This window comes from Euleptes europaea, chromosome 11, assembly GCF_029931775.1.
Source record: "Euleptes europaea isolate rEulEur1 chromosome 11, rEulEur1.hap1, whole genome shotgun sequence".
Classification (NCBI taxonomy): domain Eukaryota; kingdom Metazoa; phylum Chordata; class Lepidosauria; order Squamata; family Sphaerodactylidae; genus Euleptes; species Euleptes europaea.
In genome coordinates this window covers 52,581,427-52,600,536 of record NC_079322.1, presented here as the reverse complement: position 1 = coordinate 52,600,536, position 19,110 = coordinate 52,581,427, and the positions used below count along the sequence as shown (strand labels likewise).

General features: G+C 43.8%; 2 protein-coding genes across 2 annotated transcripts in view; both read right to left on the bottom strand.

Annotated features, from left to right (window-relative positions):
- Window positions 1–225: 225 nt before the first annotated feature.
- On the bottom strand, window positions 226–6,668 carry LRRD1 (leucine rich repeats and death domain containing 1). The gene is made up of 5 exons (XM_056857952.1): window positions 4,656–6,668; window positions 3,314–3,512; window positions 2,410–2,571; window positions 584–704; window positions 226–406 (listed from the first exon to the last, which is right to left on the bottom strand). The coding sequence occupies exons 1-5, from the start codon at window positions 6,666–6,668 to the stop codon at window positions 226–228; spliced, it is 2,676 nt and encodes an 891-aa protein (XP_056713930.1).
- Window positions 6,669–9,243: 2,575 nt separating this feature from the next.
- Window positions 9,244–19,110, bottom strand: part of KRIT1 (KRIT1 ankyrin repeat containing) — a 28,307-nt gene continuing 18,440 nt past the window's right edge. Inside the window, exons 15-16 of the mRNA XM_056857289.1 lie at window positions 12,647–12,763; window positions 9,244–9,396 (exon numbers count right to left, since the gene is read on the bottom strand). Coding sequence (XP_056713267.1) covers window positions 9,328–9,396; window positions 12,647–12,763 — 186 coding nt within the window. The 3' untranslated portion in view covers window positions 9,244–9,327. The remainder of the gene's footprint in view (window positions 9,397–12,646; window positions 12,764–19,110) is intronic.

The following is a 19,110-nucleotide window of genomic DNA, read 5'->3' as shown; positions in this document are numbered from 1 at the left end:
TCCTACTGTAGTCATATATTCTAATCAGGTAAAAATATTGCATGTAACTTCAACGAGTCTAAATTGTCAAAACCAGAGACACGTTAACTTTAAAAGACCCATTCAGATTTCACAAGCTTTTTATTGAAGGTAATTGCACTTTATTAAACTCAATAAGTTATGTATTCCTTTACTCAGTTAATGGCACAAACCAATTGAATTGAAAATGCAGGTTTTATTCACTCTTCAGAACTTCACAATTCTGGAACGAAGTTTTAAAGCTTTTACTTTGTTGGTCAGGTAATACAATCCTGTCATGGTTAGTACTCTGATCAGCTGGTCTGTCATGGCAGCAGGGGACAAAACTTCATTTTCAGTTTTCCAGTTGTCCAGTGCCTGTGTGACTTTCTCTTCTATTGTAAGAGACCTAATGGAAAAAAGCAGACACAGCAAATACTTCGCTAAAGTGATGGGTTTAGATAGATTTTATTCCAAACTGAAGTACGAGATATATCTAATGAAACCACAAAATATTTAAAATACAGCTGAATGAAAGCAATTCAAATAATCCTATGGGGAAAGGCATAATTTACATTTCACTAACCGGTTGTTTTCAATAGATTTGTATACAGCATTTTTAAGTTGCAGTTTTTGGCAAAAAAATTCAAAATTTTCAAAGGCTATATTGCTAGCAATGGTCTTCAGTACACTCTGCATGATCTTATCTAGAAAAAAAACACATTGCAAATATTACAGGACAGTATTTTTCAGTAATAAAATGTGTGAAGTACTTTAGTCTTGAAACAGAATTCTAAGCAGTGTAGCTCTTTAAAATATTGGAACAATAATATATGTTTTGAAGAAAGGTGATGACAGAAAGCTAGAAGCTAAAATTCTCATTTCTCAATATTTCCACACATGTACAGAGGTAGCTAGCAGTTACTATCACATTTTTTAGAATTTTATTTCAAAAGAAGAAAATACAAAAGTGTCAATTATAACACAGCCTCCAATTCTTTAATTATATCAATGCACTTACTGTGCTCTGATTCTGTGAGCTTTCTAATATAAGACTGATTGCAAGACCCTGAAAGAAGGCTTTACCTGCTTCCCAGACACTAATAGGAGAGGCCTTCCGTTCTAAGTTGATACTGAAATAGATCTGCATGTCACTTTGTAGCCTCTCCCTTATTTCACAATTAGATAGTGGATCATTATCAAGTGTACAACTTTTAGGCTTATCACTTTTGAGGACCAAATTAACAGAAAAATTAGCAGACCTCAGTCTTAGCCTGTTCTATATTATTAACCAGGGGAGATGATACTAAAAAAAATCTATACATGAGTAGGTCTGTGGTGGGAAAAAAAGTGTAGTATTTTACTGTTGGGTGAAGGCATCCCCAGTAGGGTTGCGAGGTTCCCCCGGCCACCAGCAGGGGATGGGGAGGTTGGGTCTGCCAGATCCAAGTTGGGAAACTCCTGGAGATTTGGGGGTGGAGCTTGAGGACAGGCACCTCAGTGGGGTACAATGCCAGAGTCCACCCTCCAAAGTATCCATTTTCTCCGGGGGAACTGATCTCTGTAGTCTGGAGATGAGCTGTAATTCCAGGGGATCCCCAGGTCCCATCTGGAGGCTGGTATCCCTAATCTCCAGACATCTATTTAGTTCAACATTTTAATAGCCTTCTTGAAGCTAAAGGGCTGGGTGGAAGTATCAAATCTTTTCCAATATTTATTTTAGCAATAAGCTTCACTACAAACATTCTACTGGAAGATTTTAGATGTCCACCTAAGAAAATTTTGCTTGGGCTACACTGTTTTATACAGATATGGTTGAAAGGCATCTGCTTTCCCTGAATCCATCTGATGTATACACTTCTGCTGCTCTTGAGTATGAGGAGATGAAGAAAGAATAGAGGCATCATGAACAGAGATACAAGGAAGGCCCAACAAGGGCTCCCACAAGAGTGAGAAGGCCAAACAAAGTGTTCAGCAGTTCTCTCAGGATGATGTTCCCCAGCTGAGAAGTTACTAGGCCATGGCAACAGCCCAGCAGAGCCTGAATGGAGAGGGACTGTAGCTTAATGAATAGGGTTGCCAACCTCCAGGTAATAGATAAGAAACAATGTAATATGCAAGGGTGAGCGTTGTTATAAATATATCAAAAAAGTGCAGCAAGGTGCAAGGAACTTGACAACCCTATTAATGAAAGGTGTGTAAGGAAAGTGTGAGCTGCAGAGCCCAGCAACAGATGGCTGATACATGGATTTGTGAGAACGTGAGAATGTAAAGATGATGTGTCACAAAGCAAGGCTGGATAGCTGATATAGCTGAGATTTGCCAGATCTCAGGTAGAGTTAACAGAAAATTATATATTAAAAAATTAGTGTCAGAATGAAAAGTAATCAATTAAACTTACTCTTAACTTACCATCTCTTTCATCCGCACTTTCTAAGTAGCGTGTAATGGTGAGCATTTGTTTTCCTTTACAGACTTCCAGTGGAGGTCTATCCAGAGCATTTCCATCAAAATTTATATCTTTCAATGACTGAAGAAAGTGCAGATCACTTGGCAAAGCTTGCATCTTATTGTCTGCCAAAATAAGCACACACAATTACATTAGTGTGCACAAAAGTACATTCAATTACACCTTTCTCGACACATATTAGCAACTGAAACCTGTGAAAGAAGTCTTTGGAAAGATGTTGCAGGGCAATGAATTATTAACCTGTTTGGCTTGTTTCTTCTGCCTTGCAATGTGCATTGTGACTCCTTGTATGTAATAGCCAAGGGCTGGCTACCTCCAGGTTTGCAGAAAAATCTGATTAAAAAAAACCAACCACTACCATCACCAAGTTAAAAATACGAAGTTTTGGTCGCATATGGAAAGGAGAAGGTTAAGGAGGATTAAAGGAGAGGTGTTGCCAGCAGGAGAGAGGTAAGAAAAGCAGAGCTCGAGGGGAAGGTCAGGCAGGTAGGAAATAGGTTATTCTGTCCTAGAAGGTCCTTTTCTTTAAATATTACAAGTGGTATCCTACCTTAGGCTGGAGGTAGTTCCTCCATCCAAAGAAGCAGTCCTCCACATTAAGTTGGAAGGCGGCTTCAGACTTTGCTTAGTACAATGGTAGGTTACAGGCCAATGTCTTTTCACTGGATCAATGGCAAAACCGAATATAACCAATCTTGAAGAGGGAACTTAGTCCAGATGCTTTCCCCCCCTCTCTATGTGCGTTTTTGTTACCTGAATGCAACCCTATCTGTGGCGTCCATTAGTGTGAAATAGCAGTACCTAGCAATACAAATTGACACATGCATTGGACATTTAAACGCTTACCTCTCAAATTCAGGTGCTGTAAGTTGTGGAGTGAAGAAAAACTCTTGGGAAGCTTTGTTAAACAGTTGTCGTTTGCTATTAAAGTGACCAAAGTTTTAATCTCCCCTAATCCTTCTGGCAATTCCTGTAATTCATTATGAGATACATCAAGTTCTTTCAAGGAACTCAGCTCAGATATCTTTTCTGGAAGTTGGTTTAACTGAGGATAGAAAGGACAAAATGGTTATGTATTTAGACAGAAGTCTGTCAACCCTTAACCGATAGTTCCTGAACCTGTGGTATTTGTAAGGGATCCAGGAAAGCATACATGTCTGCTGCCTCATGATTAAAAAGCTAGAAAAAACATATACCCTCCTTCTGTGTTCTCCCATACTGTGATATCTTTCCTAAACCCAGTTTGGTTTGATTTTTCTGAAAATATCACACCTTTGGACACTGTAGAGAAGAAGAAGAGTTGGTTATTATATGCTGGTTTTCTGTACCTTTTAAGGAGGTACAGAAACCGGTTTATAATCTCCATCCCTTCCTCTCCCCACAACAGACACCTTGTGAGGTAGGGCTGAGAGAGTTCGGAGAGAACTATGACTAGCCCAAGGTCACCCAGCTGGCTTCATGTGTAGGAGTGGGGAAACCAACCTGGTTCACCAGATTAGACTCCGCCACTCATGTGGAGGAGTGGGAATCAAACCTGGTTCTCCAGATTAGAGTCCACCACTCTTAACCACGATGGGACAGTGAGCGTTTTTGCAGGTCCTGCTCTAACTGGTACCAACCTCCATGGTTACCATTGTAATCTATTGTAATATTGTGCTAGTTCTCACCTTTCATTTTTTTAAAAATTAAGTCTTTAGCCCTTTTTCTTGTAGAACTATAAGGCAAATGCGCTGACTGCCCACTTGTACCTGTTTTTAATATTTTTGTATGGTGCAGGTTGCCCTGACCTGAATAGCCCAGGCTAGGCTGATCTCGTCAGATCTCAGAAGCTAAGCAGGGTTGAACCAGGGTTGAACCTGGCAAGTATTGGAGACCTCCAAAGAATACTAGGGTCGTGACACAGAGGCAGGCAATGGCAAGCCACCTCTGAACATCTCTTGCCTTGAAAAAATGGTGTTGGTTATACTTGCTTTTATAAACCACCTTGAGCTCTCATTTGACAATGGAAAAGGTGTGGCAGCAATATCCTAATAAATATTATCAACTAGGATTTTAACCACTTAATTACTTTTGTTTTTATAAATAAAAACTTGGTTATCAAGACAATTTTATTTTTAACTAAATTATGATTACAAATATGAAGGTGTGTACAGCAGATAATTATATAAATGTAAAAGTAGCATCTTACCTTTAATCCATTTTTTTGGCACAATGTTAGCTTCTCCAGTGATGAAAGTTGGCATATTTCATTTGGAAATGATACAAGGTAATTGTTTGACAAGTTTAAATCTTTTAGTTCTTGCAGCTGACCAACTTCTGAAGGTATGATCTCTATCTTATTTTCTGAAAGATCAAGACTCTTAAGATGGTTAAGAGCACATAGCTCACTGGGAAACAAAACAAATTTGTTATGGTGTAAGAGTAGAACTCGAAGAGACTTCATATTTTCCACATCTGTTGGGATACTCCTTATTGCATTGTGACTTAGGTCCAAATAGATCAGGTTGGTAAGAGTGCACAAGTATATGGAAAATGAGGGCAATTTGTTCTTGCTTAGATTTAGATACTGCAGGATTTTAATGAACTTAATCTCAGTAGTTATTTCAGAAATACAATTTCCACTGAGATTTAAATGTTTAAGAGCAGTCAGTGCACACAATCCAACTGGAAACAAAGCCAATTTGTTGTAACTCATGTCAACTTTAGTAATTTCTGTACAACTTTTTATTTCAATCGGAATGTACATGAATGCATTTCCAGATCCTTCTATAATTGAGAGAGATTTAAAGAATGCTATTTGTTCATCTAAGTAGATCAGATTATTTCTGCTGATGCAAATTTCTCTTAGATATCTTAGCTTGTACAGATCGCTGGGTAGCTCTATTAGCTGATTGTCATTAAGGATCAGACGTTCCAGCATGATACAACCACAAAGACTATTTGGAATGCTTTTGAATAAATTTTTGGCAAGATTGAGATTTCGGAGTTTTTGCAAGTTCTCTATTTTATCTGAAAGACTTTCCAACTGGTTATCTTTTAAACTAAGTTTTTCTAAATTGATCAGTTGAAAAAGCTGTACAGGCAAAAATATAAGCTTGTTGTGCTTTAGTGAAAGTTCTTTTAACATTTTAAGCTCCTTAATCTCCTTTGGTAAACTTTTGATTTGATTTTTTGACAAACTGAGTTTAGTTAGATTTGGGAGATAACACACAGCCTTTGGGAATATTGAAATATAACTGGATTCTAAGCAAAGCACATTCAAATGTTCCATTCTGATAATACTCTCTGGCAAAGTGAATTTGTTCCCGCTGAGATCTAAGATTTCCAGTCCTACAAGACTTTCCAATGAAGCAGGAAACTCTTCTAAGTTATTATGACCAATCAAAAGACACCTAAGATTCTTCAACCTTGAAAATTCGTAGGGAAGACATGATATTTGGTTATGACTGATGTTCAGCGTTCCTAGGTCTTGAAGTAGGGAAATTTGCGAAGGTAATGATGTTAACTGATTTCCTTCCATGGATAATATGTCTAGTTTTGTCAAAGTACCTATTGCTTTTGGAATGATTTTTATTTCATTGTGGTTTAATTGTAAATATTTTAACCCTTTGATTTCAAAAATTCCTGTAGGAATTTCTGTCAGTCCTTTAGCATTTAACTGAACTGTGAAATCATCCAGCATAATTTCAGAAAGCATATCTCTCGATATCTTTTCAGTTGATCTAGCATTCTCGATAGATTGTAGTAAGCTTTTTCTGGCTTGCCCTTCTAAAAAATCTGAAGGGATTTCTTGTAATCCTTCAGCATACATATAAGCTATGAGATCAGTATCTTTTGTTTCAGGCACCAAAATAACTGGAATCTTTTGTGACATTTCACATTTCTCTGGAAGACACAGAGTATCTTTTTCAGAATCTCTTTGAGAAACTTCATGAGCGCTTTCCAATTGTTCTGTAAAGTTATTCAGGAATTTGTCTGATGTTTGGTCCTGCTGCCTGTTGGTTGATGAACTCTTTGCCATTTCAGAACTTGTACCTGATTGTAATATATCTGATTCTGTATCCATCTTAGGAACTTCTGAGATTCCTCCCTTTTCATTAGCATTAGAACCAGCTCCATTACTTGCAGAAATCTTCGGAGAAATTTCTTCTTCTCCCTTTGAAATTATAGTGTTCTCTTCCTCTTCTTTTTCACCAGACATATTTTCCAAACTAATTTTCAGTCACTACGTTTACAGGTACCACTGTGCACTTTCCAGTATTTTCTCAGTTTGTTTAAAAACCACACAACAACAATAAAAGAATAAAATATGTACAGAGTGGATTTAATTATTATTAAACAACATTCAGATAAGATTAATTAAACTAATATATTTGGCTTAAAATATGACAAAATATGCTCACAAATTGAACTGGTATTCTAAAAGTTGCTACACCTAAGGATTAAAGAAACTAATTTACAACACTAGTTAATCATAATAAGTTTTTCAGAAACAACTGATGATACATATTTAAAAACATAGCGAATTAGCATCTTTTAAAAATGTTGATAACATTCTCTTGTAGTTATCACTGAATTGATTAAGTTGCCTAATTAAGTATTCTGGATTGAAGGGCAAACTATTTGCCTGAAAAGCTCTAACTGGATTCTGTTCTGTTTAAAGATCTTATTCCATTTCAATAAAGAACTTGTCGTCTGCAACACTTGTCCTTCGCGTCATTCTTTCCTCACAGAGTTTCTAACTGCCACTTCATTTCAAGTGAAAGTTCCAGTCTGGCACAATCCTGATTGGCTGATAGGGTTGCCAACCTCCAGGTGGTGGCTGGAGATCTGCTACTATTACAACTGATCTCCAGGCAACAGAGATCAGTTCCCCAGGAGAAAATGGCCGCTTTGGCCATTGGACTCTATGGCATTGAGAAAGTTTTTTGCCCTAACCTTCATTAACCTCTTAACCATACAGTGGAACCATGATTTTGGGAATCCAACCACCCTTTTCCTCCCCCCCTTTCCTTTTGTAATAAACCTATTTTTTATGAAGTCATTCTTCTGATTTCGCTTAGTACAATTTATTTCTTTGGGATATTTCTCTTAATCTCTTCCCCATGTACTATACTACACAGCTGCTACCGGGTTGGTTATAAGGTGTTTTCTACAGTTTCTAGCCTGTCGCTTCACTATTGCTCTAGTACTGCGCTGGAAGAGTGCCTTCTTAGCAGGTCAGTGTAGATGTTCTCAGGAGGTCCTGAGTAGTGGCGGAAGGTTACCAGTGTATTTTCCAGGGAACCCTTGACCTAAGAGAGTTTTTCAGCAAGGAAAGACATCATTTCCCTCCTCCTGCCATAACAATAAAGAATTATAATGAATTATAATTTGAGATTTACTGGAGATTTGAACTTGCTATATCCCTATTTTTGAACCAGCGTGGTGTAGTGGTTAAGGTGCCAGACTATGATCTGGGAAACCCAGGTTCAAATCCACACTCTGCCATAGAAACTTGCTGGGTGACCTTGGGTCAGTCACACACTTTCAGCCTCAATCCTGGCAAGTATTTGGATGGGAGACCTCCAAGAAATATCAGGGTCTTGACACGGAGTCAGGGAATGGCAAACCTGTGTGCATGTCTTGCCCTGAAAACCTTACAAGATCGCCATAAATCAGCTGTGACTTAACTCCCCCCAAAATCCCTATTTACACCCCCCGGGCTGAATAGGATACTGGATTCTTATCACAGATAATGTAAGTTAAATAGTGGGTTTACTTTATACATGATATCTTTGAATAACATGTAGTTACCATTATAGGGGAGTTCTTCATGCATTTCAGTGGTGGTAGCAGTGAATACCAAGCTGCAACTTCATCTGCTTTAACTGAACAGGATGGAAGAACTGATGTCTTACATATTGAGCTGTGCAGCCTTCTCCGGGGCAAGTCTTATTTGGTAAGGATTTGTTACACAAGTACTGATAAAAAGGCACAGGTAAGTATACACATCATAAAGTCAACAACAAAGGCTTACTTAATAGGAACGTTTTATTTCAAAAAATTATATAAAAAGTCTTTGTAAGCATTTATAAAAATGAGGTATTTTGAGAAAATACATCCACAAAAAAATTACAACTGAAATGATTTTAGAAGTAAAAAAAAAATGAAATATGCTGAATTCAATAAACCTTTGGGTATGATTTAAGGCAGCTTTTAGCCATTATTTCCATACAGTATTCTGGATATATAATGTCACTTTTATTTTCAAACTGAGTTATAAAGCGTGGGGTGGCAAACCCTAACTAAAGCATTATCTGGTTTCCAGCAAGCCCTGTGTATTAATGAAAAGTATGCATGTTCCTGATCTCCCCATCTAACTGCAGTTCCTTGTACTCTACTGAATGCCATTCTGGAAGGTTTCCGGACTCTGAGGGGCTGTGAAGGATTACCGTACAAAAACGTTTCCAGTATCTCAAAAAGCTCTAGTGCATGCCTGCTTTGAGCTCCCAGACAGAGAAATCGATTTGTGGTTTACTGTTGAACTATGGCCGCTGTTTGGCACTTGTTCTGTGTTGCCTGCTAAAAACTATACAACATAGGACTTTCTCTCTATTAGGACCTGAAAATAACTTGGTTTTATTTAACATTCGTACATTTGAGTTTATATACACACACTCTTGCGACACAAAATATTATTCTCCAATAACACATCAAAAAGGGATTTAGCGAGGTAACTGCTATTTACAATTTTATCAAAAATTCAACTTCTCAAATTCAATAAGCTTAACATATTACACTTTGTACAATTCATATACACGCAAGGCTTTCATTTATAATACAGGTGTTATAAAATTCATGGCACAGCTGTTCTTATTTCAGTCATTTCTTTCCCCAGGAATCAACTGGCTGCTTAATTTCATCAGCAGTTTCACGACAAGACCTGCCTGAACACAAAGTACAATTGAAAAGTCAGGACTTTCCAAACACAAATCTTTAAATCACAAGATAAGCTTACACACTCCTATTTTTATACCAAATATTTAGGCCACAATCCTGAAAACAGTTGTCAGAGCTAAAGGACAGGGGTTTTTGATCACATACATATTCAAGTCTTTTAAATCTTGTAGGTTATCCGGGCTGTGTGACCATGGTCTTGGTATTTTCTTTCCTGAGGTTTCGCCAGCAGCTGTGGCAGGCATCTTCAGAGGAGTAACACTGAAGGACAGTGTCTCTCAGTGTCAAGCGTGTAGGAAGAGTAATATATAGTCAGTAAAGGTTGGGTTTGAGGGGTTGGGTCCTGCAAAAAGTATCAAAGGTAATGTGCTAATCATTGTCCTGTAAGTATCAAGATAATGTGCTAATGAGGGTGTGGTATGTTAATATGGAACCACTGTGAAATCCAAAGCTAATCCACATGGCTATTGTGGACTGTAGTCTTTGTTAGTCTGGAGGTTTTCAGGACAGGAAGCCAAGCCTTATTCATTCTTAAACTCTCTTCTTTTCTGTTAAAGTTGTGCTGATGTTTATGAATTTCAATGGCTTCTCTGTGCAATCTGACAAAATAGTTGGTAGAATTGACCAGTCTTTCAGTGTCTTGGAATAAGACCCTGTGTCCTGTTTGTGTCAGTCCATGTTCAGCCACTGCTGATTTCTCAGGTTGGCCAAGTCTGCAGTATCTTTCATGTTCTTTTATCCTTGTTTGTATGCTGCGTTTTGTGGTCCCGATGTAACATACCACACCCTCATTAGCACATTCTCTTGATACTTACAGGACAATGATTAGCACATTACCTTTGATACTTTTTGCAGGACAATGATTCAGCTCAAACCCAACCCCTTTCTGACTATATATTACTCTTCCTACACACTTGACACTGAGAGACACTGTTCTTCAGTGTTACTCCTCTGAAGATGCCTGCCACAGCTGCTGGCGAAACGTCAGGAAAGAAAATACCAAGACCACGGTCACCCAGCCTGGATAACCTACAAGAACCAATGAACTCTGACTGTGAAAGCCTTCAACAATCTTTTAAATCTATTGTTAAGGCTTACTGGCAACTTAATTTCAATTATTATAGTATATGTTTAATGTTAAAATGATACCATCCCTTAATACGTAATAGCTAACATTCGTTATCTCACGTTGTCCACAAACAAAGCAGGGAGAAAATAACATTGGCAGTGTTTCCAAATGGAGTTGATGGATTCTTAGAGATATGGCTTGGATATAACACCAAATCATGGCTGGCTCCACACCTTGCATTCTAGATGTTAATTTCAAATAATGGTTTAGCTGTTCTTAATCCTTGTCTGCTTCAAAGCATCGTTACATGTATAGGTTTGCATTAAATTCTACTGAAGCTGAGCCCAAAAACTGGCCCTCTTTGGAGATCTTCAGATTATGCTTCACAGGATCAAGTGCCAGGCAAATTCCATCTAAAGTTTTGCAGTGTCATCTCACACACATATTTCCTGTATTATCTTGTATAACTACGTCCCCAAACTAAATTCTCGCGGAAAGGTAGGATCTGGACTAAAACTGGTCATTTTTACTGATTCCCCTTTCCTGTTGCACTCCCCTACCCCACCATGTCATTCCTCAAAAGCAGCATTTGGTAGAGATCAGTGGGGGAAGCAGGAAAGTTCCATTCTACTGACAAAGTTTCGTCTGGACTGAACCCAAATTGTTTGAACAAGGTGGACAAAACATACATAGTCGCAGAATATCAACCAGATCTCAAGGTGGTAATTTTCTTTAACTTAGTAGTAACAGGAAGTAATGATGAGGGTCAGACGAGACGGGGCCAGGCTGCAAGGAGGGGGGCAGAAGTGCTTTGCACCATTGCCAACCAGAGCCCTTGGAGTGCTTTCATTTTTCATCGGCTCTAGACTCCTGACTTAAGAGGCTGGGAGGTCTCCAAGGACATGACAATGGCTGAAACCATGGTTTATTCCTTAGGATGCAACGCCAAAGCAGAGTGCAATCTATGGTTTCTAAACCTGCTTGAATCATGGCTTCAGACTGTAAAACCACTCACAAACCCATAGCTTGTAGATTCAGAGGGAACACCAAAAAAGTGTTGATACCAGGCCTGACTCTTGCCTTCAAATGATAAGGGTGATTGTGTGAGATATGGAATACAGATTGGTGGTCTAACACTGGTTGCTAAATAGATTATGTCTGCTTCTAAATCTGCAATACCAAGAAAACAGCTAATTTGCAAACTGCAACTGTTCCTGAATTATTTTGTGTATTCAGCAACTTTGGAGTGGAAAGTGCCATTAAGTCACAGCCCGCTTATAGCAACGCTGTAGTCAAGAGATGAACAGAGCTGGTTTGCCATTACCTGCCTCTGCATAGCAACCCTAGACTTTCTTGGTGCTCTCCCATTTAAGTACTAACCAGGGCCAACCCTACTTAGCTTCCAAGATCTGATGAGATCAGGATAGAATGGGCCATCCAGGGCAGCGAACTTAAACTGTTAATTTCTTTAGAAATAGAGAATTCTTGCAAGAATGGGTGAAAAGCTGCAGTTAGGCCAAGATTAAAAAAAAGAACAATCAGGTTCTAGAACAGCTTGTTCCACTACAGCATGACACACATGATGGGCTTGAACCTCTGTGTGCAGTTAGCGTCTCTCCCTGCCAGCACAGAGGAGGAAAAATGGACAGAGACAGAGCTGATGTGCCTGGCAAAGGGCAACAAAAAAGTCAACAGGGAAAATCTGGTACCAAGCAAGTACCCACGTTTTGGAGGCTATGGGGGAAGGGCAAAACAGGAGAAGAGCAGAGAAGGACCAGAGATACTGTGATGTCATCAGCCCTCTAAGGGAGGAGGGCCAAGATGGGTCAGGGGAGAGTTTCCCTTTCCATCATCAATGGAGTTCCCTGCTTGAGCAGCCATTGCAACAAGGCCAGGCCAGCTGGAGTGAGTGGAGTGTGAATGAGGTTAGCGCAGGAAAACTTAACAAGTTTTCATCAACAATTCTGGACACAAAAATTAGGCACATTTTGCAACATTGCCTGATCAAGCTACTAAGTGGTGCAAAACTTCTAAGTAACCCAGCACTAACATAACAAGTGCCTTATCTATTTTCCTGAGACCTAAGCAGCATGTCTCCTTGCCCTAAAAGTGGTTGTACATGTGATTTATACTGAGATTTATTTGAACGCAACATTCAGTAGCTTGCTTACCTGCTTTGTATGTACTATAAAGCTCATTTTGTTTTCCAAGCTATGAATCTGAAAACAGGTATCTGCATCTCCCAACTGCCACATAAAACAACCATATTTTAAACTTATGAGCAAAGCCTGTAAATACAAAATAAATAGACCAGAATAAACTCCAAGTAGTCATTAAACAACTGTCTCCTCAGTGACAAATCTTCCTTCCCCTTAGTTTATCTAAAATAAATGTCTGACATACATTCCTAGTCGTGGAACTAAAATGGGAGGGGAGGTGGAAAGAGACAATCTGATAATTTGTAATCAATAATTTTCATGATAACAAGATAACTAAATGAATACCTCAATGACAGAAAATGAGGATCAAACCTTTCATAGCAACTTGGAACTTGCTACAGGGGGCCATATTAATTCTATGCTACTTATGTCATACCCACTTTTAACAAAGTACTTCCCACAAAAGCAATGTTTCTTCTTTGTGGACTCTGGGTATCTGTGAGAGATCCCCCTCTCTGAGTTTGCTTCTCCAAATCAGTTGCTCAGACGTTGATACAGAAACAATCGATTTATTGAAGCCTTCAGGAGATGAGACAGGCACAGGTAGAAAGTTGCAAGTGAGGGGCTATACGGGTTTACAGAATATATTGACTCCAGGGCACTGGGGCACTGGGGTTCACACTTATTGTTATGGGAAGTTACAAGCTTGGCATAATACAAAACATCAGACAGATCCCAGGAAGTCTGGGCGGCTATCACACTTCCAAGGCCGCATCGGCCTGAGGGAGTACTGGCAGGAAGAACAGCGGGGGGGGGAAGATACATGGGCCATCAGGCCTGGCGCCTGAGACCAGAAGGTGTGAACTGCTTTTACGAGTTCACTGATAACACAGCAGGTGATGGAAAGCAGAGACACAAAGACAGAGACCCTCACATTCTGCCCCCCTTAAGGCCCCCCCCCGGGGTCCCCGAGAGGACGAGGCTTATCGGGATAAGCAAGGTGGAATTCCCGGACTAAGCGAGGAGCCGCCATGTGGGGTGCGGCCACCCATTCGTCATGAGCGGAGCCAAGGTTTTTCCAGCGAACAAAGTAAAACAGTTTCCCTTTCTTCCATTTGGAGTCTAAAACCTTGGATATTTCCAAATGGGTGTCCCCTCCTACTACGGTAGGAATCTCGTGTGCGGGAGGGGGGTGGAACTGGGGGGCTGCCACATAGGGTTTGAGGAGGCTTATATGAAAGACTGGATGGACTCCTTTCAGAGTTTTTGGGAGGTCCAGTTCCACAGTAACCTCGTTGATTACTCTGGTAATGGGGAAAGGTCCCACATAACGGTCGCTCAGTTTTTTGCAGGGGCGAAGAGAGCGGAGGTTTTTGGTGGACAGATAGACTTGCTCCCCCACCTTGAGTTCCCATCCCGGAGACCGGTGTTTGTCTGCTTGTTCCTTGTACTTGCTTTTTGCCCTTTCCAGATTTTTGAGCAACCATGGCCAGGTGGATTTAACCACCTGAATCCACTCCTGAAGGTCAGGGGTAGACTGGAGCTCTGGCGAGACGGGGGCAGAACCGAAAGGGCCGAAATCCGTCCCGTATATAACTTGGAAGGGACTAAAGCCGGTAGAGGAATGAGGCGCATTGTTATACGCATATTCGGCAAATGGCAGCAGGTCGACCCAGTCGTCCTGGTGGAAATTTACATAGCAACGCAAATAACATTCTACCACCGCATTTACTCGTTCTGTTTGACCATCCGTTTGGGGGTGATAGGCGGAAGAAAGGCCCTGCTCTTCCACTCCCATTAACTTTAGGAAGGCCCGCCAGAATTTGGCAACAAACTGGACCCCCCGGTCGGAGAGGACCTTCCTCGGGATCGAGTGTAGCCTGAGGACGTGTGTGATGAACAGTTTAGCTAAGCCCTGGGCTGAAGGAAGGCCTGCACATGGAACGAAGTGAACCTGTTTGGAAAAGAGGTCTGTGATAACCCAAAGAACCGTTTTTCCCCGACTCGGAGGTAGGTCGGTGATAAAATCCATGGCGATGACTTCCCAGGGACGGGAGGGGCTCTCAAGCGGTTTGAGAAGCCCTGGGGGTTTTCCCATCCGTTTCTTGGCTGTGGCGCAGGTGGGGCAGCTGCGCACATACAACTCTACATCAGATCTCATACCGGGCCACCAGAATTGTCTTCGAACCAGGTGAAGCGTTTTTATGAAACCAAAATGACCCGCTAGCCTGGCACCATGTACAAGTCCCAATACTTCCTTGCGAAGAGAGGAGGGGACGTACAGTTTCCCCCCTTGCACCCACCAAGTGTTGGTACGTTCCAGACCAGTGGGGAGGAGATGATGCTCCTCCTCCTGCAAGGAGGCGTCCCGGAGTCGCTGTTGGAAGGCTTCCGGGATGCCTTTGAGTGTAGGGGGGGTCTCCGGTGGTCGGGCTTGGGACCGGGTGGTGACGGCTAAGCTAGGAACTTCCCCTCGCTGCTCGGGAGTGAACAGGGAGTCGACTGGGCGATCGAAATCGTTGCGATACTGGGGAAGTCGTGACAAAGCGTCGGCTAGGGCATTTTCTTTGCCAGGGACATGTCTGAGAGTGAACCGGAACTTAGCGAAAAATTGGGCCCACCGAACCTGTTTGGCATTGAGTTTTCTAGCCCCCTTGAGGGCCTCAAGATTCTTGTGATCGGTACACACTTCGAATGGCAGTTCGGCCCCTTCCAAGAAGTGTCGCCATATGGTAAGGGCATGTTTGACCGCTGCTGCCTCCTTCTCCCACATGGCCCAGTTGATTTCAGACTGGGAAAACTTCTTGGAGAAGTAGGCGCATGGTCTCAACCGTCCCCCCTCATCCCTCTGCAATAGGGCCCCGCCCATGGCTACATCCGAGGCATCCACTTGCACCACAAAAGGCTTGGTGCAATCTGGGTGAGCCAAAACGGGTTCGGATGAAAAAAGTAGCTTCAAACGTTCAAAAGCTAGCTGGCACTGGGGGGACCATTGCAAACGGGCTGAGGGAAGCGCGGCGCTAGCCCCCTTGTCCTTGGTACGCAACAGGGCAGTGAGGGGAAGCGCAACTTGGGCAAAGTTAGGAATGAAGTTCCGGTAAAAATTGGCAAACCCCAAAAACTGCTGAAGTTGGCGGCGGGTAGTGGGGGGTTCCCAGTCCCGCACTGCCTGGACCTTGGCGGGGTCCATTTCCAACCCTTGGTGGGAGATCACATACCCCAGAAATGTAATGGAGGGTTGGTGGAATTCACATTTGGACACCTTAGCATACAGTTTGTGCTCCCGCAGCCGCTGGAGCACCTCTCGCACTAGGCGCACATGGTCTTCCATGGTTTCAGAGTAAATAAGGATGTCATCGAGAAATACCACCACCCCCCGAAACAGCAAATCATGCAAAACCTCATTAATTAATTGCATAAAGACACTCGGAGCCCCCGAAAGTCCGAACGGCATGACTAGGTACTCAAACATCCCAAAACAACTGGAAAAGGCCGTTTTGGGTTCGTCTCCTTCTTTGATGCGAATGCGGTGGTAGGCTTCTACCAAGTCCAGTTTGGTGAAGATTCGGCCCTCCTTTAATTGTGCTAGAAGGTCAGGAATAAGAGGGAGGGGGTAAGCATTAGACTGGGTGACTGCGTTCAGTCTGCGAAAGTCAATACACAGTCTTAAATCTCCCGTCTTTTTCTTTACAAAGAAAGCTGGGGCTGAATAAGGAGCCTTGGAGGGGCGTATGAAACCCCTCGCCAGATTGACATCCAGATAGTCTCGCAACACTGTCTTTTCACTAGGGCTCATGGGGTAAACCTTTCCCTTAGACAGTTTGCCTTCCCCTACAATCTCGATGGCACAGTCCGTTTCTCTGTGGGGAGGCAGTTCGTCGCACTCTCTAACATCAAAAACATCAGTAAATTGCGAGTACTCAGAGGGTAATTGAGGAGAGACTGGGGCGGGGGACCCTACCAGTGCGGCGGCTGGAGTCCTGAGTACCCGTTCCTTGTCATGCAACCCACAGGGGTTTTCGGGGAAGGAAAGCACCCGTTTAACCCAATCAATGGAGGGATTGTGCCCCCTTAACCAGTTCATCCCTAACACCACAGGGGTTACAATAGGGGCGATAGTGAAATACAACCGTTCCCAATGTTCCCCCACGGACATAATCACGGCTGCAGTTCTGTGGGTCACCGGGCCCCGTTTAAAGTCACTCCCGTCCATTTGGGAAAAACGGAGGGGTCCCGGAAGCCGCTTGCGCCGGACACCCAACTTCTTGGCAGTTTCCTCATTTATCATGGTGCGGGCACACCCCGAGTCGACCAACGCGGGGACCTCTAACGGGGGACCCCCTTTGGGTAGGGACAGATGGACACGCACAAATACATTGTCCTCTTGGGCGCTTACCATCGGTGGAGCTCCTTGCACAACGATAGGGACGGTCTGCTGCGGAGCCCCCTCTACAGCAGACCGACGGCGTTTTTTGCCGGCTGTTCCCACTCTTCCTCCTCGCTGGAAGAGGGGGACGGGGTAGTGGCCTCCGGGGAGCCGTCCGAATCGAAGACGGTATTTGTAATCCGGGACCCCGATGGGACCGTAGAGTCGGATGCTCCATCCTGGGGACGTGCGTGGAGAGCGGAGGGTGCGCCGGAGCGCCGGCTCAGTGGTCCACTTCTGCGGCGAGGCTGGCTGTCGGCGGCCGGTTTCGTCGGCTCGGCCTGGGTTTGGCGGGGAGGGGTCGGACGGCCTGAGCGAGAGGGGCATTGCGATGCAAAGTGACCCTTTCCCCCGCAGATCAGGCAGACGCCGGCCTCGAACCGCTTGCGGCGTTCCGCGGCCGAGAGGACCCCGCCACCCCCTTGCCGGAGTTCCCGGCCACGGTCACCCCGGGGCCTGGGGTCTCGCCCAATCCGTTGCTTGGACAAGTTCAGGAGTTGTTTGCGATTCTCGATGTCAGCAGCATGGCGAACCCAACCTTCCACATCCGGGGGGTTCCCTTGCATGAAGGCCCAATGTTGGAGGTCTGGGTTGAGACCCTCCCTGAAACATTGTACCAAGGTAGCCTCACTCCAGTCCAGAATTCGGCTAGCCAGTGACTGGAACTCACTTGCATACTGCGCCACCGACTTAGTCCCTTGGCGCAGTTGCATCAGGGAGGCTTTAGCCCGCTCACCTAGAGTCGGGTCCTCAAAACGGTTTCGGAGTGCTACCATGAACTCGTCCAGGGTTCGCAGCACCGGCGAGCGGAGTTCATACTGCAACACCATCCAGGCAGCCGCCTCCCCTTGCAGTAAGGAAGCCACGTACTGCACCCGGGACTCCTCAGAAACGAAGGTTCGGCCTTGTTCCCGCATAAAAATGTCTACTTGGACCATAAAAAAGGTCAACTGGTCTCCCGACCCGTCATACGTGACTTTCAGGTCCCGACGGGCCGGGGGGGCAGGGGTTGCGGGCGGAACTACTGGCGCCCCGTCTGGGGGAGCACCGGCTGGAGGTTGCAATTTCAGCGCATCTAGGGTCGTGGCCATCTCACCCATTACGCGTTGCATGATCTCCATCTGCTCCTGCATAGCCCGGCGGTCTTCCTGCCACTGCTTTCGTTCTTCCTCCATGAGGGCCTCTTTGCGGGCCGGGTCCCCTTCGAGTCCCGTGCTGGGGAAGGCCAACCGGCGATCCTTCGCCGCAGTCCGCGAGAGCGACCAGCCCTTGGGAGAGTCCAGCCAATAAGTGAGCCCCCGGGGACGTCCGTCCCGATCTTGGTCGGGGGCGCGACCCTTCGGTTTCTTTGGCTTGGCTCCCTCCTCTTTAGGGTCCGGCTTCTCCGGCTCGTCCGGTTCCTTGGGGGCATCGGGGTTAGGGGTGGTGTCCTCGTCGGCTGACATTCTGTCCAAAGCGGTACAGCTGCAGTCCGAGAGGCAAGGACTTGCAACTTAATGTGAGAGATCCCCCTCTCTGAGTTTGCTTCTCCAAATCAGTTGCTCAGACGTTGATACAGAAACAATCGATTTATTGAAGCCTTCAGGAGATGAGACAGGCACAGGTAGAAAGTTGCAAGTGAGGGGCTATACGGGTTTACAGAATATATTGACTCCAGGGCACTGGGGCACTGGGGTTCACACTTATTGTTATGGGAAGTTACAAGCTTGGCATAATACAAAACATCAGACAGATCCCAGGAAGTCTGGGCGGCTATCACACTTCCAAGGCCGCATCGGCCTGAGGGAGTACTGGCAGGAAGAACAGCGGGGGGGGGAAGATACATGGGCCATCAGGCCTGGCGCCTGAGACCAGAAGGTGTGAACTGCTTTTACGAGTTCACTGATAACACAGCAGGTGATGGAAAGCAGAGACACAAAGACAGAGACCCTCACAGTATCACTCTAATGGGAATTCCAACCCAAACAAGGAATAATTAAAAAGGCAGAGGCCAGTCCAGAGGAACACTTGCAGCACAGTGAAGCTATTTTCATTGCTTCCTTATTAGTAA

Excerpts from the sequence above, each read along its gene's own strand:
- LRRD1 (XM_056857952.1), bottom strand. The coding sequence starts at position 6,668 with ATGTCTGGTGAAAAAGAAGAGGAAGAGAACACTATAATTTCAAAGGGA. Across the intron at positions 3,513-4,655 it reads GCCAAAAAAATGGATTAAAG|TTAAACCAACTTCCAGAAAA; the intron begins GTAAGATGCTAC and ends TTCTATCCTCAG. Across the intron at positions 705-2,409 it reads AAGTGCGGATGAAAGAGATG|ATAAGATCATGCAGAGTGTA; the intron begins GTAAGTTAAGAG and ends TTTTTTTTCTAG.